The following is a 26,713-nucleotide window of genomic DNA, read 5'->3' as shown; positions in this document are numbered from 1 at the left end:
TTGAAAGTTCGAGGTGTGGATCACTTCCATGTTGAATTAGCCAGGTAATACGCAAAGGAAATCCATGGGTGATATACGACGAATTACGAGTCACGATTTCACCTGACTCGTATGTGTGTCAAGTTTCGTGATATACTTTCAACAAAATTTCATTATTTATATTTAGTTGTTGCTGAGATTTTTGTCTCACGATCGTGGATTCGCACCTTTAGATCTCTTTGGTAGATGAATGAAAAAGTGTTGCGGCTTCGAAAGCTTATAGAATCGAGCATCGTATTCGTACCTAAAACGACTTTAATGAGAGATCCATCTTCACCAACAGAGCCCTTGAACGTTTTGCTGTGCTTGCCAGTGGCCACGTTGTAGACTCTAATGTTCCTATCTTGGCAGGCAGTTAAAACGTGTTTCTGCCCGGAATCCACCTCCATGTCGTACAGGGTGGTCTTCCCCTGGGCGTTATGACCCCTGGCGAACTGCGGCATGCCCCCTGGTGTCTGCAACAAAAACCACAAGGATGTACAAACCCGATCTCCGCGGAGCGCTTAACACCCTTGCTATTCGTTAAACAATTAAACCCGCTCACCGACTGCAGCTGCCTGAAAATAATACTCTTGTCGGCGCCGCAGGACACCATCTGTATCTGACTACCCTGATTGCCCGGGCTGAAGTATCGCACGGCAGTGATGGAGGAGCTATGATCGTCCAGGGTCTGCAGGAAGTTGTACCCTTGGTCGACGCTGAACACGTGGATCAGCCTGTCCCTGGAGGCGCTGGCCAGCAGCCTGGGCGGCTCCACCGAGTACCGGGAGAACTTGGAGTACTCCAGGCACAGAACCTCGGCGTCGTGCGCCTCGATCAAGCACTGCTCCTCCAAGGACGAGAGATCGTGGATTCTGATGTTGCCGGAGCGATCGCCGGAGGCCAGGTGCTTGCCGTCGGGGCTCACGCGAATCGACCTGACGCCGTTCCGGCCGTCGTACGAGGCGTCGCTCTTCTCCGTCGAGCCAGCGGCAGCCAGGTCCAAGTCCTTCAGGTAGGTTAGCTCCGGATCTATGTAGAGAACCTTCAGCAGCTCGTTGCTGTAGATGTTCCTCTTGTACAGGGTGTCGTTGGAGGGCATGTCCTTCTCCATGTTCCACACGCGGATGGTGTCGTCGCTGGAGCAGGTGATGAAGCTACCTGGCGGCATAGCGCTCGTGGAGTCGGTCCCGGTCGGGTACATCTCGACGCCCCAGATGCACGCCGAGTGGTAGAGGAACGAATGGGACTTGCCCACCCGCCTGATGTCCCTCACGTCCCACACGTAGATGCTGTGGTCGTTGTAGACACAGGTCAGCTTGTTGTTCCCCTCGTCGAACGCCAGCGCGATCGCGTCCGGGTACCTGGCGTTCGCTGGGTGCTGGGACATGTGGCTGCAATGGATTCGATGGGTTAGCTTTTATTACCGGTAGGGAGGATTTTAGTGGCGCGGCGATGCAAGTACCTAATGGACAACCCCTGAGCAACGTCCACCCCGAGGTAATGCGTTCTGGGTAAGGTGGTGATGAACTGAAGTGTGCTGGGACTGAAGCACCTCACGATCCCCTCCGCGCAGCCGATGAAGATGTACTTGTCACCCACCGCCATGCAGTTGGCGCTGGTCGTCTGCAAACAGACATTCCTCGATACTGATATGTACCGCGAGAAGGGGCAGTCCACCCCATGTTATGACGATTTTCAGCACTTATTTATTTTAATATAATATGGTTACATTGCCATATTTTATTACTGATGTAACACTGATTTTTCATAAATGAAAGGAAGGAAATATTTACCTTATTGGAAAAGGGGATCGCGTCTGAAGAAAAGTTGGGATAAACTGCCTTACACGGTTAAATACTATGGAAGTTGGTTTAAAACTATTGCTTATTATATTATTATTACTACTATTCGAGAGAACAAGAAAGAAAATAGCGCAATGGCGAGGTTGAGTCGTATAACTGTTTCGCAACCTATACATCTACGCTACAGCTATTCAACTTGATTTTTTTCTTAACAAAGATACTCCCGAGTACTTACGCGAAGCTCCACCCATTTGTCCAGCAGCCTCCTGTTGTTAAATTCGCAGAGGAGGCCCGTTTTGGTGATCGCGTACGTGGAGTCCGCCATATCCCCGCGGCCGCAGGCTACGTCCACGAAATCGTTGTTTCGCTGCTCTCCTAATATGGCAGACCGACCCATCAAAGGCACAGGTTCCTTATACTGTGCCAACAGAATTGCCTCTATCACCACCTTCGCGTTACCATTACTTGCCCGCCCCCTCCCGTCTCCACTATCTCGCCACCCTTTACATTTTACGTTACTTATCGATACCTCAGCTTTCCACCGCGCGAATCGAAAATGGAGAACGTTAATATCCCTCGAGCATCGCTTTGTAAAAAGTTTAATCGACGCCTTGTAACTTGAAAGCAGGCCTGCCCTTTACGGTGCAAATACCACCTCCTCGTCAAGTTCTGGGACCCGGGCAACAGCCGAGTGCGAAACTGTTACGTTGCTAACTGCGTGCGTCCATACTGAGTCGTACCACGAGTCTATACAGCTGGATACACCACTTTTCAGCTATTCCACGTCAAAACGAATAGGTGAAAAATTTAGTTTCAAAAACTATTTCACATAGGCCGTTGTTGAAATTCGGTATACTTTGTTTTTGCAAGGTTCGGTGAAACTAAATTTTTCACCTATTCGTTTTGACGTGGAATAGCTCTCTTGTTTAGTAACAACAGAGTTCCGCGCTCGGCTGTTGCTCGGGTTCCAGAACTTGAGGAGGTATTTGGCAGCCTAAAGGGCAGGCCTGCTTCAAAGTCCCCGTCCTTTCGAGGTCTTCCTTATTGGAGGCTACAGTGGGGACGAAAATAGTTGGCTGCTGAAGATCGCTGAGAGTCGCTATCACCCCCATCGCTTTATCTGCGAGCTGTTTCAAATCTTCCAAAGAGCCCTGCCCAGGAAAATTTTACACATTTCTTTAAACTTCTAAGGACTCCCCATAAAAGAGCGGGAGAACCATTAATCTAGTTTATATTTTCTTCTTTATTGTACCCTTGTTATTGGACAATAAACGCGAGGTATAAAAAAATAAAAAGCTAGTAGTAGCATCGCCCCCGAGATGCTTTATCCACGACTGAAAAAAAGAGTGGCGGTAACTTCTCTCAGTGGTGTTTGAACCAATCGCTTTCATCCCAACTGTAGTGGTGTACCATCGTCGCTCTGAACGCTTGTTCACTCCCGCGGTTCTCCCTTTTCCCATGTTTGTGCGCCCGCCATTTGTAAACGCGGAAACGCGTAAACAAAGAATCGACAATGGCCGGCTGCGATTTCGAAGGAGAGCGAGCAGATGGAACGATCGAACGGAGACAAAGAGAGGGAATTATCGTGGAATTACCTTGGCGCTGCGCGAGTACTCGAGATACCAAAACTTCACGTGCCTGTTGCCCACGGTGACGAAGTAATTGCCGTTTTCCGCGAAGCAGACGGCCTTCACTTTGCTCGAGACTTTGTTCGACGCCACCTTAACATTGTTCCTCCAGTCCCAGACGTTGACGATCATATCGTGCTGAGAGCCCACAGACACCACGTACTTGTTGCTCGGTGAAAACGCCTTGAGAAACAGAAAACCACCGTGCCGCGGGCATGTAGAAACGTTGCGCTTCCCTCGACTTATATTTTTGAAAGGGGCGAATAAAAGATGGCTAAAAGATATATTTATGGGAATAAATGCCCCCGCTTTCGAACTGCATAGCTTGGATGATGGTGCAAGGCGTTGGCGATCGAAGGCACGCGGAAGAAGAATAAAAGGGTACCGTTCCCGTGGCCGACGCCTTGTAGAATCCAAGTGCACGTACGTGGGGATGCGCGTGACACGAATGCAACGTTAATTCCACGGGCGAGAGACACCGCGCGTTAGCGAGTTTGCTTTCGTTAGTAGAGCAAGAATATCGCGGGGATTGTCTATTACACGGTGGAGATATGGAAGAGGGAAAGGTATCGTGCTCCTCGCGGCGATAAATCCATCGAGCTGGCATTTAAAATATACCGCTGCAGCGGCTGCGTTCGAGCCGCCTGATAAATAAGAGATCCTCGTGATCTACCGAGATCGGACCGCTGCCTGTGTTAGATTCATCCAGAAGTGAAACTGCTCTCCCCTCGGTTTCCTACATTCCAGTAGCCATTCTCAGACTAATTGCTTTTTCATAGGCGTTTCGCTATTAGAAACGAAAAACGATCACCCCACTTTTAGCGGTGTGTAACCGCGTAGGATACGAAATTGAGTGCTTTCTACTCTTCCATATCGAAAAATGTAGGTAGAAGTGCACTACGTGCCGAGGCAAAACATGAACATTTAATGCACGGCATATTTCATTCCGTTTCAGTAAAACCAGCGCGAGACGAGAGCTTTTTCCGGCACTCTGATACTTTCTCCAGTTGCACGCGTGCTTCTGGTTATTATATTCCTAGAACGGTAGGGCCCTTGTCTCTTTACATTAGAATCCTAGACCCCTTTGCACATGTGTCTCCACTCACCACACAGTTGATGCCGTACTTGTGCCCGGAGAACTCAGCGATCTGCACGGCATTATACGGATCGGAGATGTCCCAGACACGGACGTTCGGCATGTGACCGCACTCGCCAGTCGCCAAGAGTCTACCATCGCCAGCCAAAGCCAGCGACGTCACTGTTTTGCGGCAGGCGTTCAACACGTGGGCCTGGGTGTTCTTTCGCGGATTGAACAACACCACTGTGCACCTGCAATCGGAGAAAGGGTCATCATTAGTCTAATTAAATTGTCATTTAACTTGTTTTTCATTGGTGTTGAGAGAATGGAATATTCCAAAAGAATTCCTCGGTTGACCAAATGGCACTTGAACCTAGTCTTAAACACGTAGGTCTAGATATTTAGATTTAGGTGGTAGGTATCATAAGTAGACTGGAGGGGCAGCAAGCGAGCTAGTATCGAGCTTTGGAGAAGAGCACTCGTACTCTCCTCATTCTTCGATCAATTCGTTCAAGAACAACGTTACGCGGCAAGTCATCGTGATAATCGCATCCAACGCGAAGAGACCTTGAACATAACGAGCCACATCAACTTGAACCACGGTTCCCTACCTTCTTAACTGAGCCCTCCACTCACCCCAAGGACGTAATAGCGAACGACTGGCGCCAGTTATCCGGCCGCAGAAGAAGCTTCCTCGATTATCGTCTGCAGCCACGAAAACAAAGAACACACGGAGTGCTCCCGCCGCCGATTCCTATCTGCGATCGCAATTACCGAGGAACGGGGAGAAGAAGCGAAGTGGGATCAGAGAAAGGATATTAATTATCGGTCGTAAACGAATGATAACTTAATCCTGCGCCTGGCAGGTGCTCTGACAAAATCGATGGGAGTAACACCGGTAAGCTATTTATTAAATAATAATAACAACAACTTTTAGGTAACGCGTTAGTTCAAGTTTCGAAGCTGCACTCCAAATCTAAATCCTCAAAACTTGTTATGATTTCATCAACATTAATCACCGAATTTTAATATCGATCGCAATATATGTAAAGAATTACGTAGGAGCACGCTACAGAAAAAGAGTGTATCCATGCCTTGTGTTTGAATAAATTATTACCTATTTTTAAACCACCTGCAGTTAGAGGCGGACAGAAAGTCCTGCATGGTCTGGGTTAGGCGCCGGTAAAAGTACGGCAACTGTGTAGTTAATTAGCGACGTTTCTGCTGAATTGTGTATAACGCTAGCGCCGCGCGGTTATGAGTTTCGAGCTGCGGTAGGAACTGAAGTTATTCGAGGAAAAACTTGCTTGAACGTTCGATAATTAATTGTGTGCAGCAAGTATTTATCTTGGACGAGTTGGATAATGGCCAACTGTAACACGATGCAATATCGTTCGCTGAGAACGACCGAAAATTACATCGTGCATCACCAGTCGCGCGTTAAGAACTCGCTTGTAGCTATTGGGCGTTTCAAAACTAGTGGTATAATTCGAAAGGTAGTGATTGCAAATGGTGACTATACGCGCGGGAATATTAACATTTCATGATTATAATCACAAGAATTTTCGAAAAATTCTAGTAAAATTTCTTGAATTGCTCCAGACCATCGTAACCACATTTGAACTCGCGGTCTTCCAAGCGGAGATTAGCAGCCACGCTCTCGTTTGAAAATCTTCGAGCACGCGTGCTTGTTTCTTGGTCGATTTGATAACGCATCGGTTTTACACGCGTGGTTTCACGAGCCAGTGACACTCACGTGCAGTCACTTGAAGAATATGCAACAAACAGAGTTTACCATAAAAGTAGAAACAGCAAAAGTCTGTACAGCCAGTTGAATTTGCATCCACTGTAATTGAATTTATGCAGTTATCGTGATTACTTAACAAAGAGAATAAACAGAAGAAGGACGAAGCGATCACTCTGAAAGGGCCGTGTGTAAATAGCTGCTTATGGTGCCGCCACTCGGGCCCCATTAATCGTGCAATTATAGGTACCTCTGCCGCGCATGAGCACCTCTGCGCAGCGGGTATCGAGATTCGAGGCACGCGGTGGTTGCGGTAACGCGAAACGCAACTCGTGCGGCTCGTTGCATCTCGCTGTCCGTCGGGGCCTCCGTCTACCTTAAACCGCAACGTGTCAATAAACTCGGGCCCCGACGATCGGGATTTTCTTTCGCGTGCCACCATTTGTACCGCCATTACGTTAGCAAAACACTCGGTATAACGTAATCCAGCCGCAACGGGGACAACGGTAACAACTACCTCTACCTCCATTTCAATGTTCCACTAGCTCCTGTGCGGATTACTGCGTCTGACTATTTTTCAAGGGAAACGTTCGGAATAATTGAAACTGACGCTTTATAAATGGCAGGAGCTTGAGTATTTTAATTTCAAATTTTGTGCCGAGGTTTTAGGAGGCAATGAAGATTTATTCCTCCACTATTTCCCTCTATTTTTACCCAAATTTGTAAACTAAAATTTTTTATACTACATTTCTGAAATAGGATGGAATAAAGATTCACTCCCCAATATTTCCCCCTCGTGCAAGATCTAATCTCATTATTTTTAACACAGACCGTGAATTATGCACCCAGATAGTGGTCTAGACGAGGGGAGCAAAACGGACGGCGCGAGTTTCGACGCGGAAGACAAGTGTCCTCGCGCGGGCCCTCTTGACATTCTGCTCGACCGAGTCAGCCCGATCAGACAGGCTGGAGGGAACGGAGTATCGAGCGGGCGGAGCAAACACGGTCAAACTGTATGGAATCTAGATATCTGCTTACGAGTTTGAAGTTTCGGGATCAATTCTCTGCGAGGCTTGAGTCGCTTCGAGGTCTGAAGTCGTGTGAATTAACACTTCCACTCGTCTAGTAATTAGTTGTTTACTATACATTTTACATAACGCAATCTTGAAAATTCCTACAACCCACGGAAGTCTGAGTTCGGAAGGTGAAATTTTTGGACATCTTGTAGTTCGGACCTAATTCGATGAATGTTGTAGGTAACCACCGTAGAATCTTGCAATGCGTTCCCAAGAATATTTCATTTGGTGACTATATCTCTGCGAGGCGAAAAGTTTCAGGTGGAGAAGCCTCGAAGCCGACCCTTGTTACCCGCGCGGGCTACTTTTGCGCGCGTCCCGCAAAACTGCGCGTGGGAACGCGCGTCTTCCAGCCCGCCGCGGACTGAATTCGAATCCCCCACACCGTGGCCGATATGAAAACAGTTACGAAAGGAACGCGTGGAAACGCCAGAGAAATCGTTCCGCGCCTACACTCCGCGTTTTTCTCTTTCTTCCTCTGTCGAGCATCGAACCCGCGGCAGACGGGAAAAAAAGTCGTGCTACGAATAGAGGGAACGCCCATTGGTGGTTGGCTGCCTGTATGGAGGACTCTTCTACTTCTTTTACTTTTCAATTACACTTCCTCGCGAGAACTCGGCGCTCCTCCTTTTAGAATCTTCAACTTCCAAGGATGATTGCACAGGGAAGTTGTAAATTCGAGGGCGATACTTGGAGAGGATACTTGGTATGTAAATTGGAGGGTGTACTTCCTGGGGAAGTTTTAAACCGAAGGGTGATACTGCAGGATGTCAGTTTTAAATTGAACGATGATAGGTACTTCTAGAAGAACGTAGTAAAGTCACGGGTGGTACTGCAAGAGGGTGATATTTTCTAGGGAATTTATACACCAAAGAGCGATACTTCTAGAAAGAAGTTGTAAACTGAAGGGTGATACTTGAAGACACTTGTAACGCGAGGGTGTTGTGAATTTTACAGCAATACATGGGAAGAGCCTTTCTAAATTCAGAGAAGATACTTCCCAAGGAACTTATAAATACAAACTGATAGTTATAAAGGGTGCGTGACACTTCACAAGAATACTCATAAACCTGTGCCTCCTCCATTTCCAAGGTTCAACCATCGATTCCCCATCTCGAGTCAAGTGCCAGAGGAGATCCGAAGTGGACCCAGGGACGACTGTGAACGCGACTTAAGCATTTTCTAGCCTGCCAGGCCTCTCTTGCGACGAGAGGAGTCCGTCGGCGCGATGAGGCCGTGCGAAGGAGGCACACTCGCCGTACCTACGACCTACTGAAACTAGCACGCTAGCCACGAGCTACGGAACATGGAGGCGAAGACACGCGAGTGCACGCGAGTGCACGCGAGTGCACGCGAGATGGAAACGAAAACACACCTGTACAAACCAATGCTTCTAGTATCTTAAACCCAGCATTCGTAAGAATTAACCAACCAATACCGATTCTCATGAGATTTCAACGAGAAACGGACAATAACCAGTCCCCAGAAAACGCAAACGCTATCCCACTAACTGTGTACAAAATTTCAAGGAAATCAATGACCTTCACCTCCCCCCTCCCCCCCCCCATAATGAAAAGACATTTCTAAAGCAAGCAGCACGATAACGAAAGTTTCTTACTTAGTAGTCTCGAGAGAGAGCAACACGAAGAAAGCCCCATATTTAGTAATTACAAGAGACGGTCATCAGCTTGTCTTGATGCGTCCCAACGGCACACTGGCAGAATTACGGACAGCGAGACAATCATTTCCGCTTGAGGAGCGAGCGTATCTTGTGTATATACAGGATGAACAAGAAAACGAGAGTTTTCGTATACGTGTTTAAAACAAAAGTTTCCGAATGTAGTAAGTTGAAAAGTTGATGGACCTGGTTCTGTCTAGGGTTCTATGACACTTGCGGATTGTCTCCGGTGAAAATGGAGTACGAGTCCATCGATTGGTAGAGATCAGCGCTGTTCTAAATAGAGGGCCCGGGTGCACCGTCGACCGACTTGTCAACCGCGACATCGGCCGGTTTCCATGCTCGATAATCGACCCAGTAACCTTTATACCTTGCAGCGACCTTACGTGTTCTTTGCCACCGCACGCAACCAGAGGCTAGAAACGACCAGCGCCGCGGACTTCTTCCTGGTGCATCGGTCCCCGAGACTCTCTCCTGAGAGGGGAGAGAGAGAGATTAGCGCATCGGCGGTAACGGTACGCTCGAATGGTAGAAACGAATTGTAGATAGAGTTGGAGGTTGGATACCAAAGGAGGTATTTCCATTTGGCCGGTTGAAAAGTTTTCATTTTTTCTTAGTGTGCCTTGGAAGGATGTAGAGACTTCTTGGAGCGCTGTATTCGGAGATTGGAAGAGTTATTTGAGACTCCGTGTGTGTTAGGGCCTTCATCCCCTGGAGCCCTTAATTTAGGACCTAAGTTGAACTTTTATTAAGTTGAACTTTGAACTTTTATGTTAGGATCCCACGTTCCTAAAACTCTTATTTTAGGCTTCCCAAGTCTCCAAAACCCCTCTATATTAGGTCCCACGACCTCCAGAACCCTTAAGGGGTGATTCTTGTCTAACAACCCCAAAAGTAACTAATATTTACTAATTTAAAATAAAAAAAACTGTTCGTCACATTCGATTAAACTCTTTTGGGATATAAGGAGGCATCTTTGAACTTGCAGAAAATATTATTTATGTCGATCCTTCCGTATTATTTATTAATTATTATGGAATCTTGTCCACCTCTTCGACGATGTAACCTTAATCCTGTTGGTGGGATGTGTAACACCTATCACAGTCATCTAATTGCAAAAAAATAGAAATTTCTTAAAATTAGATGATGGTTTACGCTGGGATTGGTCCACTTTAATAAACAAAAAAATTAAAATGGAAGGAGTTAAAGCGTTTGAGAGAAAAAGTAAGTTTTTTCCTTAGACAAATTTTTCATACTATTCTTTATACCGGCGAAAAAAGTATTATAAATAAAAACTAAAATTAAAATGTAATGTATTTAACTTTAAAAAAATTTTCTTCTTTTTGCAATCACACGACTGTGACAAGTGACGCCAACATCGTCAAAAAGATTCCACAATAATTAATAAATAATAAGAAGGATCGGCATAAGAAATATATTTTCTGCAAGTTTAAAGATGCCTCCTTATATTCCAATAGAGTTTAGTGCAATATTAATTTCGGGTTACACGAGAATCCCCTTACCATCCATAGGACAAATATCTTCGGTACACCAAGGCTCCAGGAATCTGTAGAAATGAAACGAAGCAAGCACAGCCCTGTAAGAAGTAACGAAAAAGCCCCCTTGGTACACCGCTTGAATGGGCCCAGTAATCCTCGCTACATCTCTCCGAAGCACGGTAAATAACGCGTCAGGCCCAGCCAACGGACACGCGCGACCGTGAAAGAAAGTTCGGCTACGTGCTCGCGCGATTCCCTCGGTCACGGATAAACGCGGACGACACAAAGGGGGGCCCCCCTCTGGCGGTTCAGTTTCTACCTCGGCCCACGTGAATGGAAGAATGGCGAAAGTGCGATGAAGAGATTAACCGCTGGCCTAGCGCGAGCTCCGTCCAACGGAAAGAAGAAGCGTTCTATCCGCGCGTCATCTTTCGTTCCCTGACTCTGTCTCCATGCCTTCTTCCCTCTGCCTCGCTCTATCTGCGCACCACGATTCGTGGACCCCTTAGGGATCAGTCGTCACGCCGCGTCCTCGTTCCACAAAAGTAAAAAAAAAAAGAAAAAAAAAATTGGTATTTGACTCTGCTGCTAATTACAGCCACGATTCGGGGATTCCATGGAGGCCAGAGATGATGAATACTTTTACAGTCGACTCTGGGAGTCGCATTTATAACAGGTGCAGAATTTGTTACGGTATAAAGTATCTATCTTTCTAAAATAGTGACCCCAGGAACCTTTTCTAGGCGATGAAAACCTATTCGTGTATTCAGCCCTTGCGGGTAACGCCGATGGGCGTTCAATGGGTAGGCACTGTGAACAAATGGAACTGTGCTGAACGTGTCAATGCCAGTACTCAAAGGGATAAGTAATTGGGAAAGGGAGATATTTAGGTTGGGCCTCGTCGATAGAAATAGATTTTAAATTGATGTTTTGATATGAATGGACCATTCTAGAGAAATCCCCCAATTACACGCTACAGTTTCTTATTCGTCCCCTGATTTTTATTATCGTACCCGTTCTGCACTCTCCATTCCTCGCGTAGCCGAGCCAAGCTACGTATGGTTGCAACGCAGACTCGATTGCAAGGAACTATGCGCTGTTCTCGGACGGAAATGGGGTCGAGAGAGAGGTGAATGGACCAAAAGATTCTGTGTCGGAGATCCGCCTAGCCCCGATAGGTATCGACGACAATTATAATCGCTTCGATCGATGCCACCGATGCCACCGAGTCTCCCTCGTCTAGCAAAGGCTTCGAACCGGAGAAGTCTTGAATACAATTTTTCGTTACTAATTGTAAGGCAGGCACATACTCAAAGAAATATTTATACTAGGTATACGCAAAAGTTTTGCTCCCTTTTCTTACGAGGTATCGCTTTTTAGTTTTTATTGCTACCTTGATTGGGCACCTCGATCCCCTTGTAGGAAGCGCGCGCGTGTTTAGCCAGTAGCCAGACGATGCGTGCCGAGTTTCCTTGTCGCGTCCGGTTTTCGCTGGAGCTGTTACCTCGGCAAGCCTTGTATCATAGTATTCAGAAGTATTGTCCTTTCGTGCCCATTTGCGAGGTAACCGCGTCTTCCTAATTCGAGAAGGATTATCGCTTCCACGATAATCCCAATTACATGCATTAAGGATAACCTGGATAGCAGCGATGCGGGTGCTGGGGAACTCTCGAAAAAATGGCGCTGTTTGGCGCTGCTATGCGAATCACAGCTGCCATCAGTCGACTAATTACGACTCTACTAATTATCGCCTGTTCCGAACCTCGCGTCTACAATTCAACGGACTCTGCGCGATACTTGAACCTGGTTAAAAGACACTTTCCTGGTCGAACATACACTTTACAGAGTGTACAGACACAACGATTACGATATTCCTAATTGTCACGGTAATACACATTGGAAAAAATGAAATCGAGTTTCCCTTCGTTGCTATGTATTCTGCTGGACAATAGGAGAAAACATGAGAAGGAACCATATGTCGCGAACGAACCATTTCCCCACAAAACGTTGTTAAAGTCTCGCCCAATTGGAGCACGCAGATTTGCCTTTGCGGGCGGTGCTAGTGACGCAGAGTGGTTCCGACGGGAGTGGAGGAGGCAACTCGTGGCGAGTTAATTGGCTGAAAACTTCAACTATCTTTTGCGAGAAAACGATTCATTTGCGAAATATAATTCCTTTACAAATTTGCATCCTCTGATTGAGCGGAACACTAATATTGCATAAAATTTTGGAAACATTGTAAATAAACAACTACCAGCGACCATTTAAAACAACAGTCAAACACTTTTTGGTTCCCTAATCATTGTTGATTACAAAAGAAATACTAATATTTCCTATAACGTACACCTATTTTCCTCTCCACTTGGCTCCTCGGCTCGCTTCTACCATAAATCCATCTAATCCAAAACTGGTGAAATCTCAAGTCCTGCAAGGATCTCAAATGACATCAGGAATCGCAGTAGGATTAGTGACCAAAGCAATTCGCGTTTCCCAACTGGCGAGCATCTTTACAGCGATATCGCGACTCGATATCACCTATTGAGATACTCCCGCGCTTCCGTGTGCCGCGTTATGCAAAGTCTCGCTGGTTTCTTCCCGTCGTTCCCACGAATATCGGGGCCAGCCTTTAACTCGGCAGATTTGTAACACGATTCGTGTCTTTAACTCTATTCCCCTCTCTGACCCTCCTCCGTGGTCTTAATTACGATCAGAGCAGCCTGGAGTCAAACGTGGAAGCAACAAACGCTATAAACCTGGCACAGACATTTTGGGGGAAAAGGAAGCGAAGTTTTCTTTGACGCGACTGCGTTGAATGAAACTTGGAACTCCTTGTAGCGGAGTTAGAATGCTTTAGGGTGAAATGTAGAAATTGGAGGATCAGATTTGATGGAAATCAAAGAACCAGATGTGTTTTCTCAGTGAAATTTTTACAACAGAAGATAATTATTCAAAGTAATTGAACTGGAATAATTAGCTTTCCATCACGAGGGACCTTCGGCTAAATACATACTATTATTTTCGAAAAATTCATTTAGGTACAATTGACAAAACAGTTCGCAAGATATAAGATAACTGTTTCGATATAGATATTCTGAACGCACCCCACGAAACTTGCACGCGCTATATTTGAATATTTCGATTTTAATTCTTCAAAATGAAGATGAACGATCTAGACTCGTTTTTTCCGCGAAACGCTGAAAAATGGCGTTCGTTTTCTAAAGAAACCAGCCAAGTGACTGCTACTCCGCCGATTATCGCTGAATCATTATCGGGGCTCGTTATGCTTGCAGTGATTTACAGTGATTATCCACGCATAATTTCACCGATCAACGGGTCGACGGGTTGCGTCGAGCTGGTGAAGGAAATAAATTTGAACGTTGAGTCCTCGACTCGCTTTCTCCCGTTTCCCTCGTTCCCGCGGATCTTTTAACCAGAGCGAATATTTTAAATCGGAGATCGATAGCGGTCATTATTGACGACTGATGTAGAGTGCATCGCCAACGACGTGGAAATCTGTTTTACATTTCAATGGAAATTCAGGAGAAGAAAAATGTTTCTTTGGATTGTTTGTTGTTTCGTAACGGAGATTTTGTGGTAATAGGATTTGAGTACAGAGTGCTGTGGAAGGAACTGTGGAGGTTTTCGAGGAGTTGTAGATTGGAGTTTCATGGGGGCTGAAACGAGAATTCATAGAGGATTGTATACATATGTATGCTGGTAGTGACATTGGACGAAGGTTTGTTTAAGTTATTTCAGTTACTTTTTACCCAGATAGCTTAGATTACTTTCATTGTTAGTTTGATATAAGTATCAAATATGTTCTCTATAATATAGAAGACGCCATTTAATTTTGAAGTCAAGGAAGAAGGAGAACTTGCGAAGCCTTTAAACCCCTCGTTGTATTAATTTAACTTAGCCACGTGCAGCCTTCAGAAAAATTGCAAGAAAAGGGGTAATGAGGCTTAAACAAGGGAATTGTGGATTAGCGAATTCCCAATGCAATATTAGCAATCTCCCAATCCAATTGAACAGAACATCAAAATGTGGGAAGGGCTAGAATATACCACCGCGCTATTTAGTATCCACGTGACAGGAAACGATGTGCCAGGTAGGAGAGTGAATGGCGACGTACAGGATCGGGACACGTCGAAGGAACCGATCAAAAGGGAGTAAAGAGACTGGTCTCGGACTCACCCAGCTGGATAGGCAACCAGCTCGCTGGTCGCGTCACAGTCCAGGGCTGCATTGCTCGACACGGTCACGCCGAGCACACGTTCCAGCTTGATCTGCAACAAACGGGAAACAGACAATTGCTCGTTACGATGCTTCCAGGTCTATACAAGTATTCCAAGCGACAGGGAAGCTTGTGCAAGTTAAAAGTGAGTGGAAAAAAAAATAAATCTATGAAAGATCTTTGCATCTGTGCCAAATAACCCGCGCAACGTAGAATTTAATCAATGCGAGCATAGAATCTGCATTATTAAGTGGGAAGGGCATGAGGCTCCGTCCACTTGTCCATCTCCTGCTTGCCCATGCGCATTGGGGACCTCAACTATTCCTTGGTATATCTATATGAGCTTAAACTAATTACTAAAACTGTGGTTAATTTATAAAAAAAAATAAGGTACCGTGGGTGGTACGTCATTGTGTCTGTGTGTGTTACATCTACAGTCGCTTCAAACGTCAAAGTGTTGTACTGGAACGTGTAATTTCAGATGTATGATATAGAAGATTCCTTAATACTTAAGATATCGTTGAACACAGTAATTCTATCCATGTAGATGGAAGATACAGTGAACTTTCAGATACGGTTTACTTTCATAAGCAATTTGTAATCAAGTAAATGACGTTTTTTTTTTTTAAATAGACGTGGAAGGATGATATACACAACCATTACGATAATAGTCCACCTTCCACGCTCCATTTCTGATGGCTGATCCTCCATTGATGGTCCGTAGAAACCTACCGATATCGTCCGTCGTTAGCCACAATGTCTGATCAGCGAGATTAAATGTCCATTGCAAAGTTGTACTTCCGAAGACAATGGCTGGAACCTGGTTTTTTGACGAGATAGTTTTCAGACCGCGTGAAAATCGCGCGAAAGACGAGAAAACGCGGCGTGACAATCGGCAATCGACCGGTAAGGAGACCAACGAAAGCGTTTCAGCGTGGCTAACGCGCGGCGCGAGCGGTTCCAGCGGCAGGATGTGCCGTGGAAAATCCGCCCCGCCACTGGGGCATCGATCTGGAATGCCTCGCGGAGGCGGAGTCTGTTAACACGCCGTGCTTCCGTTTCTTTTTATTACACGAGCCTCGGCTCAAGTTCAGAGAAACTCGTCCGATCGATATCAACAACACTGTGCAGCGTGACGAGAGATAGAGAGAGAGAGAGAGAGAGAATGGTGTAGTGGCTCGCAGGGATATGCTGATGTAAAGTCCCAAGAGCTTAGGATACTAGGGGTACAAAGTCCCAAAGGCTTAAAATTCTAAGATGAAAGTCCTAGGAGCCCAGGTTCCCAAGGGCTCAGAATTCTAACACGATGGTCTCAGGGACATCGAGTCCTTCCTTAACCAGAAGCAACGAAGCAGACTTTTATTACTCGAGAAACCTCTAGGCAACTGCCACTCTGACCGTCCTTCTAACGAGATGTGCTTCACTGGCAGTGAGAAGGGGCTCGACTAGACAAATTTCAACGCAGCTGCCATTCGACCAAGAAGCTTCATAAGCCAGTAGTAAATCAGCCGATCATTGCACATACGTCGACCACTAGAAAGCGATGCAACGCTACGAAGACCGTTCATAACGATCCCGAATTCGCCACTTTCCTCCTGGGGCAACGATGAAAAGACACTTGCGCTCTCCCTGGAACTTTCATCGATCATTCGCTCGTAATTACGACCCACTGTGCCAATTCCCCGCGAATCGACGCAGCGTGTCGAGAGGTCGCGAGAGCGAACGAGCTTTCTTTGACAGGGTTTGATTTCGTTGCGCTTTTCCACCTTTTATGGGCAGTGAGCCCGTGGACAGAGATGCTTAGACAACTGCGACACTTGCGTAGTAAGGTATGCAGTGATGGGGGTAGCCAAGTCGAGATAGCCATCCGCACGGCCAATGGAGTCGCCCGCCTATAGGTATGTGGATAACAAAATGTAATCAAATTCCAATCTTTTGTTTATTGTGTCATACATTGGGATGGGATCAATTCCTAATTCAGAGCGAGGAATTGCAGATTATCGAATTCCCAATGCAACATGAGAAATTAGGAATTATTCAATCCTCGATCCAACAATAGAAATTGGAAAGTACTGAATTTCCCACATCGAATGTTCCGAAGGTAATAATCGACGCCCAAACTTAAATTCCATCCAAGGTCCTAATGAACTTTTCAATGGTGATGGGTGATGATGCCCCATTGCTACAGCCTCCCACTGATTCCCCATTCCGTTTCCACGTGCCATAATTCTATTCCACCTAAAAAGGACCAATAAAACGGAAAAAGGAGGAAAAAAGAGCTAATCGCGTCATAGAAGCTGAAGGCAATATTCGCCCAGCCCAGAGCGGCGATTCATTGTAAAATCCTGCTGCTTTACACCGGCGGAAGTTACTCGCGGCTTGTATATGGTCCGTGGCGAATCGAGATCTCAGCGTAGGCAGGCACTCGTAAGATCTTGCGTGGCCTGAGCCTCGCGCGACATTGATTCGTTACGCGGTCGACCAGTTCAGTTCGCGTGGGCGTCTAAACGATATTATTTACCAAGACAGATTGGAAAAATCGGCGACGGAATAACTATCGAAGCGACGTGGTTCTCCCATGTTGAACGCCTTACGCACTTTCAACGCTGTAGGACACATACAGCAGCATGGCCCTTGCGAGAAACGCCTAAAGGCGGCTCAGCGAGCGTGGCTACCGCATGGAAATAGTAGCTTTCCGCACGCGAAATATGTTCGTGTGACTGAGGCATAGATATGCGAAATCAAGATCCTACAAGAGTTACCTACCATGAAATTAACATTCACGATGACTTCTACCTTACCCAGTACACACCACAGGCTCCAAAGCGCAACTAAATATATCAAGCACCTTCATCAGCGTCCAATTGAAGGAGTCTCACCACCGCATCGAATACACTCCAGAACCCAAGTTGGATCGCAGAATGAAGATGATTAAGCACGATAGAAGCCCAAAGGAGCCTCGAGCCTTCGACCAGCACCGGGCACTCCGAAATGCCTAATTGCCTAATTGTCCGCGGTGCAGGCTCGAGCGCGGACAAGGGGATCTCGCCAGGCGACCGGGAACCTTGGAAGGGAATTTCGCGAGAGTGAGAAACGGAACACGAGCGCTTGCCAACGCGATCGAGCAGAGACGGACGTGTGTTGAAAGCGAACGAGAGACCGTGTTAATGGGATCGAGGGAGCCTACCTACACCTATCGAGCGGCGATGTTTCTTCAACTCGCGCTGGATGTGGGCACGGGCGCGCGTGCCACAGATTTCTGTGTGGTATGGACATCTATGGTCGTCGCACGAGGGGGCGTTTCGTAACGATACCCCGGCCGCCGTTTCGCGGAACACGCCGCCGCGTGGACAAAATAGAATTGATAGGTAGGTAGAAATAAAACTGACTGATATAATGTACAGGTGTTGAAAGACCCGGTCGATTGGTGACCGTCAGGCAGTTGACTCTATCGGTACGGCTACAGCCGACGGACGTCGAAAGAAATAAACTTGGAACTTGTATATATACGAACGAGAGGAAAAAGAGCTTGAATGATTAGCCCTCTGGTGGGGCTGAGACGTGACATGTGTATGTTGGGTAGAGAGTTCGAGAGTTCGATCATGTTTCGAATCTACTCATCGCTTTGCCCTACCCAGTTTTCCCGCCTTCGACTTGCGCATGCGCGCTAGAGACCTCTTATTCCACGGTATACTCCAAGTGATAATCCTTACGTGGAATACAGTTATTTCGAAGGGTAGTAGAAGCTTTTTTATAGATCTTCTGAGTCAAAGTTTCACTTTGTACCCCAGTTGAGCTAGAATTCAGTTCCTTCGACAATATTTCCCAATATATTACTTATATTAAGTTAATGATACCTGCTTCTTTCGTAACATCGTACTATTTGGGTTATACTTTAATCTCTAGAAGAAAAGCCTACTTTGTCTTAAAAGAGGAACGTTCGAAGGATCGCGATGGTTGGCTGATGATACCTCGCAGCTGGTCGATTATCAATCGAATAACGCGCATTCTGCATGGAACCGGTTGCTCGCGACGCTTTTAGCGATGATCCAGCTCCGACGTCCTTGCACGCCGGCCACGTTAATGCGCATTAATCGACTTTTTGCGCGTTTCCTTCTCTCTCCAGATGATCGTCACCGTCTTTTCCCCGCGTTATGCGCTACTTTCGACGTTTCGGCCGCCGCTGGATCTTCGAACGAAAGGGAGATTTTCATCGTCGGGGATGTTTCGCGGCATTTTTATCGCTCGGGGTGACGGGATGACGCGACGTAAAAAAGTTGGAAATCTCCTTTCTTGTCGGCCGTGTGGCTTTTACGAGCGCGGGCTGCGTCACGGTCCGTTGCAAAATGCGCTTTAACGCGAGGACGCGGAGAAAACGAGTCGCTGGAAGACTGCGGATGCGTATGCAAACCAACGCGACGTGTGCACGGTGTTTAGCACGTACGCGTTGTAAAGTCTCATTTAGCCGACCTTACGCACTTGCGTAACGGCGGCTACGTGGACTGCCAGACAATGGTAATTTGGTGTTGATAAGAAGCTGCGCGATGACTTCTGCCCTACGTCTGCTGCGATTAGCGATGCAAATTGGGCCTGGGGTTGCTGTTAGTGGGACGGAAGACTAAGCAGTGCGCTTCTGTGGCTTGTACATGTAGAATTTCAAAGTTCGGCTGTTATTCGGAGGAGCTGTTTCGGAGGGCTATGGAAGCGTAGGGCTCTAAATAAGTTCGGTACATTGAAATTCTAGAGCTTCGGAGATTTGCAACTCTTGAGATTTGGAAATTTGGAATCATAGAACTCTGGAGATTCGGAAACCTGGAGCACTGGAAATTTGGAACTCGGAAAATTTGAAACTCTGGAATCCCCAAACTTTAGCGATTTGGAACTCTAGAGATTTCAACCTCCAGACCTCCGAAACTTCGACGCTCGAGTATCCCACAACTGTACACCAACTACCCCCCACAAATATAACGTTACCGACAACTCGTAAAACCATCGGAAAAAACCACCATCTACCACGCGTCTCTTCATACCCGTTCGAATCCCCCCAGAAACCCCACCGACTATCAAAGTGGTCGCGCGCCCAATATCCGTGCCGACGAATTTCTTTTCAAGGTTCGACGTTGCTCTGTAACGGACGCTGACAGGAGCCAAGCTGGCAACGAATTCGGTGTCGGATAATCGGTAGGTAATCGAACGTGCAGAAAACGTCGGGGAAGACGGGAAGGATCGCGAGTCGCACGCCGATTCTTGGCAACCCAGGGCTGCTATCTATTACGCGCGGTGCGGTGTGCGCATTGACCGAGATAACGAGAGGCTCGAGGAACGTTTTGTCGGTCGATACAATGAGAAGAATGCAGAAATGCACGGCCCGTTGCAGCGAGGCGGCCGCGTGCGTCGCTGGGAGCTTACGTGGGCACGCGCCAAATACGGCCACTCGCGATCTTAAACCCTTGCTCCTTTCCGCGACCGAGTACGTGACTATTCGTCAAAATTCCTGGGCAGTGCCCACGCGAGATATAATGGCCGAGCAGAAACCCTTTCGCGCGACGCCGTAGACCGATATCCTTGGGGGTAAATGGTGTGAAACGTCTTCTTGGTCCCTTATAACAGGGTTGTGTTTCTTACTTCGTGATAAAGATTTTTTCGCGAAGCCACGCCAGGTTGCGCGAAGGATGTTCCACGGTCCCGCGGACGATTTGGAAGGCATTCCTCCGTGGAAGAAGGCAAACGGAAGGGAGAGGAGCAGCGGACCCGCGAGAGGAACGCAACAGCGCGTACGAGCCGCAATTTGCGAGGCTAACGCGGCGTCACGGTGCAAGCGACGGCAGTAAATAGTCGGTGCATCCTGATAGACCGTACGGTGACGTAACCCGCAGTCGATGGAAGACAAGGTCTCTTTCGCGTAACGCGAAGCCTTAAGGTACGTCTACGCGACGACACTATTGTGTGTCTAGATCCGGAAGATTGGAAACTGCAATGAATTTCACCTATCGTCGCGGGAGTTGCAGCTAGAGCTAGACCGAAGACACTGCAAAAGCGTTGTCGTGTATACATACCTTTACGTAACAATGCGAGCTAGACTCCGCCGTGTCTGAATGATTGGAGCAGGGGATCTCGCGTCATGGATCTTAGAATCTTGTAGGTGGTATTTCAAGGGTACTCTCTTACCCTTTGGATCCTTGGAGGCAAAACATTGAATTGTTTCATTTGGGTTAAGTTCTGTTGAATTTTTGGATTCACTCTTGTACTGGAGCTGTGCAGTGCAGCGAGTTTTTGTATCTTGAAATTTGTGATTGTGGGGTTGGTGGTGCTTTTGGGGGCTGGTTGCTTAAAAGCTACAGTAGCAGAGAGAGAGGGGTTTCAGTGGAATGGTTGTTCAGTTGAAATAAAGTTGTTTGGAACAGTGGAATCTAGTTGAAGTGAAAGAGCTTCTCTAAGTTTCAGCAATAGAACTACCCTTACGTGGGGCAGCATAAGTTAACTCTTCAATGGCGAATATTTACATCGAACATTTCGTGCAAATTTCATTTATCCCACACTTTCAATCACGCACATCTCAAAATAAGCTTCTAAATATAAACAAACTCTAATCTTGTTACGACGTACAATCTTTACATTCTTCGAGAACTAAGATTAATAATTAGAAACACGTGTACTTTGATATTTAGCATGGGTGAAAGTGGACCAGCAACAAATGCTACGTGATCTATTAAGAGGTATTCTGTGGTATTAGGGACAAAGGGAATGCCTTCGGTTGACAGAACAATGCCTGATTTCGTGTGACTCGGCGGACGCATCAGAACCTGGAAGAACCTTGCCCACAAGAAGTGAATCATTCAGGTTATTCCCCCTACACATGAATCATCAAGTTTTTATCTGTTACGCGTCTCAGGGAATTGGTGAAAGTATAGAGTGAGTCTCCTGGAAGACAGTTTCATTAACAAGTATGATATCTTGATAGTTAGTACCTGGTCTATGTAGGTCTCGAAGACTTCCCACCAAACTTTTAAAAAGACACAAGTGCTCGCATAATAGGAGAGGTCGCGAGTGTAACGATTAAATGAAAGTAATTACGAGTTAACGTCCACTTCTAGATTGCCCACCACTGAATCCAAAGGTCACCAATTGCGTTAAGTTCACAGAGCCTCGTGCACGTACGCGTTACCATAGCAGATCGATCTAACGGGCTATTATGAGTTTCGTGCAAGACCCTTTCCGCGTAGCGGCGTGTAAGCCACACCCTGGTACAGTTATACCGTGTCGTCGAAGAATAAGAGTAAGCGAACGGGCGGGCACAGGAACGAACCAGCCTGCGAAAGGTGCACGACGCGGACGGTTAAACGGAACCGTCTGACTCGATAAGCACCGGTTCCCCGCGTTATCTCCCGCAATCGATCGATACGTTCCAGTCCTAATCCTGAATCGAACGGAACGGGCAGAAACCACGGACTCGTGCAACGCGTTTTCCCAACTCGTAACCTGTGATTATGGTGTCGATGGTGCCTCTGGGTCTCGTTGATTCAGAGTTTCCGTGGGAGACAGCAGGGCTTGCGTGAAATGATAGTTTCGTTGGGATAAGGTTGCTTGGAGTAGTGGGGTCTAGTCGGAGTGGTAGAAATCTAGCAATCTGGGGTAGTAGAATTCTTCCAACTTGCAGAAAGAGATCTCCAAGTTGAGGTAGTATAATTCCTCCAAGTTGGGGCAGCAGAGCTCCTCAACTTGGGGAAGTAAAACTCCTCCAAGTTAGAGCAGTAGGAACTCTTCAACTTGGGACTGTAGAATTCCAGAACTTGGGGTGGTAGAACTCCTCAACTTGGGGAAATAGAACTCCTTGAATTTGGGGCAGTAGAACTCTTCGGCTCGAGGCAGTAGAACTCCTCCACTTGGGGCAGTAGAACTCTTCCAGCTTGGTGCAGCAGAACTCCCCCAAGCGGGGGCAGTAAAGTTTACAGTAATAGAACTCCACTAGTAGGTACGTACCAGCAATTTGAGCGAAGGTTCGCGGTAAAATAGTCATTAGCAGCCAACGATTTCTGCTCGTTAGCAACTACTCATTAGCGATATGTCGGCGACTATAATTACTTATGAAAGTTACAACTCCTTCCGTGAACTTTGCAGAGCGTTTCTAGTGGTATGCATGGTTAAGGTCACGCAAATACTACGGTTGATTTACACGTGATCAAGAATCTTCCCATCTGACACGTTCAAGAATCTTTTCTTCCATGGAATTTATAGATAGACATAATCGGCGAGCGAAATATAGGGTGACGGTAAAAGGAAAGGAGGATGAAGATAGTATTGCGCTAGAATATCTAAAGTGAATAATCACCTCCTCCGTCTTACGACAAATAATCCTCAGAATTTCCAGCAGCTACTGCAAAATTTCGAAAGCTTCTTAGAGAATTTACTTTCCACAGGATGCTAGGCTATCTTTTAAAGAGAGTTTCACGAAACAGCGAAGTAGAACGGTAAAGAGATAAGAGAAAGACAGGTCCAGTCGCGAAACACGCGTTATGGAAGGACAATAATACTTGGAGTTGCAAGACTTCGTTGCAACAGCTTTAATTTATGGCAAATAGTCTTATGTGGAGGTCTAATCTCGTTGACTACGAGAAAGCTGCGTAAACCCGCTACAAATAGAATTCGTAACCCGCATTCTCTATCGACCACCACGCGATAGATATTCTCATGTAACTCCCACAAAATGTATTTGCACGCGTTATTTAGCGGTAGGATCCTTTGATCCCCGTGCTCAATGGGAGTTCTGAATTACAAGGCGCGATCCTCCATTGTCTGCAGCGAGGTCGAGTTAATCATTTCACCGAGGATGTGAGTCTCTGAGCTGGGTTAGAAGGCTACCATTATTGGGTCATTAGCAGCTACTATTTCTGTGGCAGTAAGAAAATAGTAATTACTATCCAAGTTCAGGGACATTCTATGATAATAACAATCACTGCTCCTAAAATCAGGTAGGTAGATTTAAATTGGTAGACTGAATTCTGAACATATGGAAGTATTACAATCTAATATATCTACGATCTACCATCGAATGAGAATTGTAATTCTCAGCTGACCATCTTACAAATCCCTAGACCCTAGATGGCCCTCGTTCCTCCAACCCCACTGTGTCGCGTGGCAAGCCTGGTGCAACGATCGGACGCTGTTATGGCAACGCGTGGCTGTTCGCGTGCACTGGGTTAGCCAAGATAGCGCGATATATCAGAAAGCTTGAGCCGCGTATGCGTTGGGCGAACGGTAGAAGCGAGGCAGGTGGTTACTGGGACCTGGTACACTTCTGGCGTACCACGCGTCCCCGTTGCTGGTGAAAAGGACTGTGGGCACAACTATGCCACGATATCCTATCTACTGTTTCTTGGGCCTAGTTTCATTCTGATTAAGGAATGTTTAAATACTGGACTATGACGTTTAAGAAACAGGGAATATCTGTTGTCAAGTACTGTTTTGCGAGGATGATGAGTTCTGCTTAAGAATGCCACTGGGATTAGTTACTGTTTTGTAGAGATTTTAACATTATTTAACTTTATTTTATCTGAATTTAATTTTATTATTGGAATTGCCACAAGTCTGCGATTGTGATTGGAATTCGTGGAATATGGGATAAGTGGTCTATGGTATATACGCAGGATTTTCTTTGAAGAGTCTCTGGAGGAAGAGATAGAAAAGTTGTGAAAGTGGGCCCCTCGCCGGCCAGCGAGTCCCGGTGGATCAGTTGATGCTCATTGTTGCGCATTAATAATAACGCCGCAACGGTTATTACCGACTCGAGACTGCTGTTTCGGAAGGATCGCCGCAGGAAGTACAGGTGAACGGATCCCTGGAGATAGAGATAACGACTGCGGCCGGTGCATCAGCCGGCGTGAGGATTTTTCGCATCGTATGAATAGACGCGGAACTGCGAACGCGAAACGGATGCAAATCATCCGAGGTACAGTTGCTCTAAGCTGCTATTAATTCGCCGTCTCGGTTCTTTCCAATAAAGGAGTATTTCCATCGAGAGAGGATATAGTAAATTCGTAATATCGTTTCAAGTATGGACGTGGGAACGACACTCAATTAAAGTGAGGAGAATTTCTGTTCGTTTTTTAATCGGGACGATTTCTACATTCACTTTACTTTTTCCAAGGAAATACTATATATTAGTGATAGAAAAGATCTTTATTATATCGTGGTATTGTATTCTACTGGTATATTAGTAGTGGAAGAGAACTAGTACCACATAGTGTTTTTTTTCTTCTGTTACTAGTAACAGTATCACTGCCAGCAGTACTAGTACTAGTGATACTAGTAATATGCTACTGATACTAGTATCACTGCTTTACTAGTACTAAGTAGTATCACTATGCTATTAATACTAGTACCACTTTGCAACTAATACTAGTATCACTATACTACCGATACTAGTCTTACTGTTCTACCAGTACCAGCATCAACCACCTACTAGTATCAATATAATACTACTTCTTACGCTAATACTGCTACTACCGAACACCAGCTTCCTAGAGTGCAAGGGCGATTAAAAAGTAGGCAGATTAATCATATAAAAGTGAATCGAAATCGTAAAACTAGCAAGTACCTTCCTAATCGCTCTACAGATTAGGACAGATTTATAGGAGACCATTAATCCAAAAGATGAAGGTCAAAGACCTTCAACGATCATTGAATTGTAATTATAGGAAGTGTCAAACTCACCAAGGACCTTAGCGATCGTGCAACCAACGTTTAATGCTAGACTGTTACTCTGACACAATAACCGACGCAACGGAATGCAAATAACGCGATTGTAGGTAGGAACAATGCGCGTGTTAACGCAAAAGGGAACGGTGGTACGTGTACACCTTGGAACCGGTATTTCCTTATCACCCTCCGGCGAATAATTAGGCTCGCGGCACCTCGTGTTTTCTCAGGTTATTGCGCGCTCGTAATTAATCGCGGGCCCATTATACGGGTTCCTTAATCTCCATCGTCGCGCGTACATGCATTTGCTCGATTCTTGCCGGGCTTCTTGCGTTAACCTTGCCAGTGGACCATGGACCACGTGGATGGTGCAGTCGAACCGTTATTAATAATCCTATAATTAGCAGAACTTAAAACCCGCATTAGCTAATTACCGTGTGATCTCAGCCATCGTGTTAATGAAATATGATTCAGAAAGTCTTAAATGTCATATACGATACACTATTCCACGCTATTGATTTTAAGTGATTTGTGTTTCTCGTGAATAGGTCCAATAGGTCACTTAATAACTAGGCTAACTAGGTTGCTTCTCCATCAGAAACGTCCACTGTAAAATGAAAGATTCAAGAGGAATCAACCGACTTTACTCGTAGTAAATACACATGACGTAATGTTGAACATGTACTCGTTTCGTATGAGCGTAATTGCGAAGCTTTCGCGGCGAGTTAGCTCGTCTTCCCCAGCCAACTGCTTAACCCACTTCCTACCACCATACCCATTTGGGGAATTGCGTTTTTTCGGACTACATATGCAGTATATGTTCAAATGGAATACCTAAATCTATTCTGATTTTGTAAGTGGCTAAACAGCTACTTGAACATCCTAGTGGGGCTTTAAAAATATTATACAATTGTAAGGAGGGGGGGGGGAGAGTGTCAGAGTATCTAGAGAGGAAAAAATCAAGCTTGTTGGGGTTTCATCGATATGTACAGGGTATTAAAAAAGTGATGGTCACTGCTTTCAGTGTCCTACCCAGTGCAAGCTACACCCGTGGAACGGTGGACATTTGTAAAAAAATCTTGCCGCAAAATTGTTTATAACATTGAAAAGTAAAGTGAATTTTTTATCTCGACATATTCTGGTCGTTGAAAGGAGGAAAAGTTTAAAACATACCATATTTCGCAAACGCACCGATTTCTCAGAAACCTAAAAAGTGCCATTCTCCATGCCAAAGTTTTATTGATTTTTTAAGATTTTT

The 26,713-nt window shown here is 46.0% G+C and overlaps 1 protein-coding gene across 2 annotated transcripts in view; it reads right to left on the bottom strand.

Moving 5' to 3' along the window:
- The window catches only part of Wdr62 (WD repeat domain 62), a 102,738-nt gene that overhangs the window by 15,864 nt on the left and 60,161 nt on the right, over positions 1-26,713 (bottom strand). For both annotated transcript variants that reach the window (XM_076807005.1, XM_076807006.1), the window contains 7 exons: positions 14,721-14,812; positions 4,558-4,780; positions 3,419-3,634; positions 2,059-2,241; positions 1,484-1,644; positions 584-1,412; positions 284-494 (listed from right to left, as the gene is read on the bottom strand). In XM_076807005.1, coding sequence (XP_076663120.1) covers positions 284-494; positions 584-1,412; positions 1,484-1,644; positions 2,059-2,241; positions 3,419-3,634; positions 4,558-4,780; positions 14,721-14,812 — 1,915 coding nt within the window. The remainder of the gene's footprint in view (positions 1-283; positions 495-583; positions 1,413-1,483; positions 1,645-2,058; positions 2,242-3,418; positions 3,635-4,557; positions 4,781-14,720; positions 14,813-26,713) is intronic.

The sequence above is a fragment of the Andrena cerasifolii genome, chromosome 2, assembly GCF_050908995.1.
Source record: "Andrena cerasifolii isolate SP2316 chromosome 2, iyAndCera1_principal, whole genome shotgun sequence".
In the NCBI taxonomy this organism is placed as follows: domain Eukaryota; kingdom Metazoa; phylum Arthropoda; class Insecta; order Hymenoptera; family Andrenidae; genus Andrena; species Andrena cerasifolii.
Note: the sequence above shows the minus strand (reverse complement) of the source record. Positions and strands in the feature narration are given on the sequence as shown.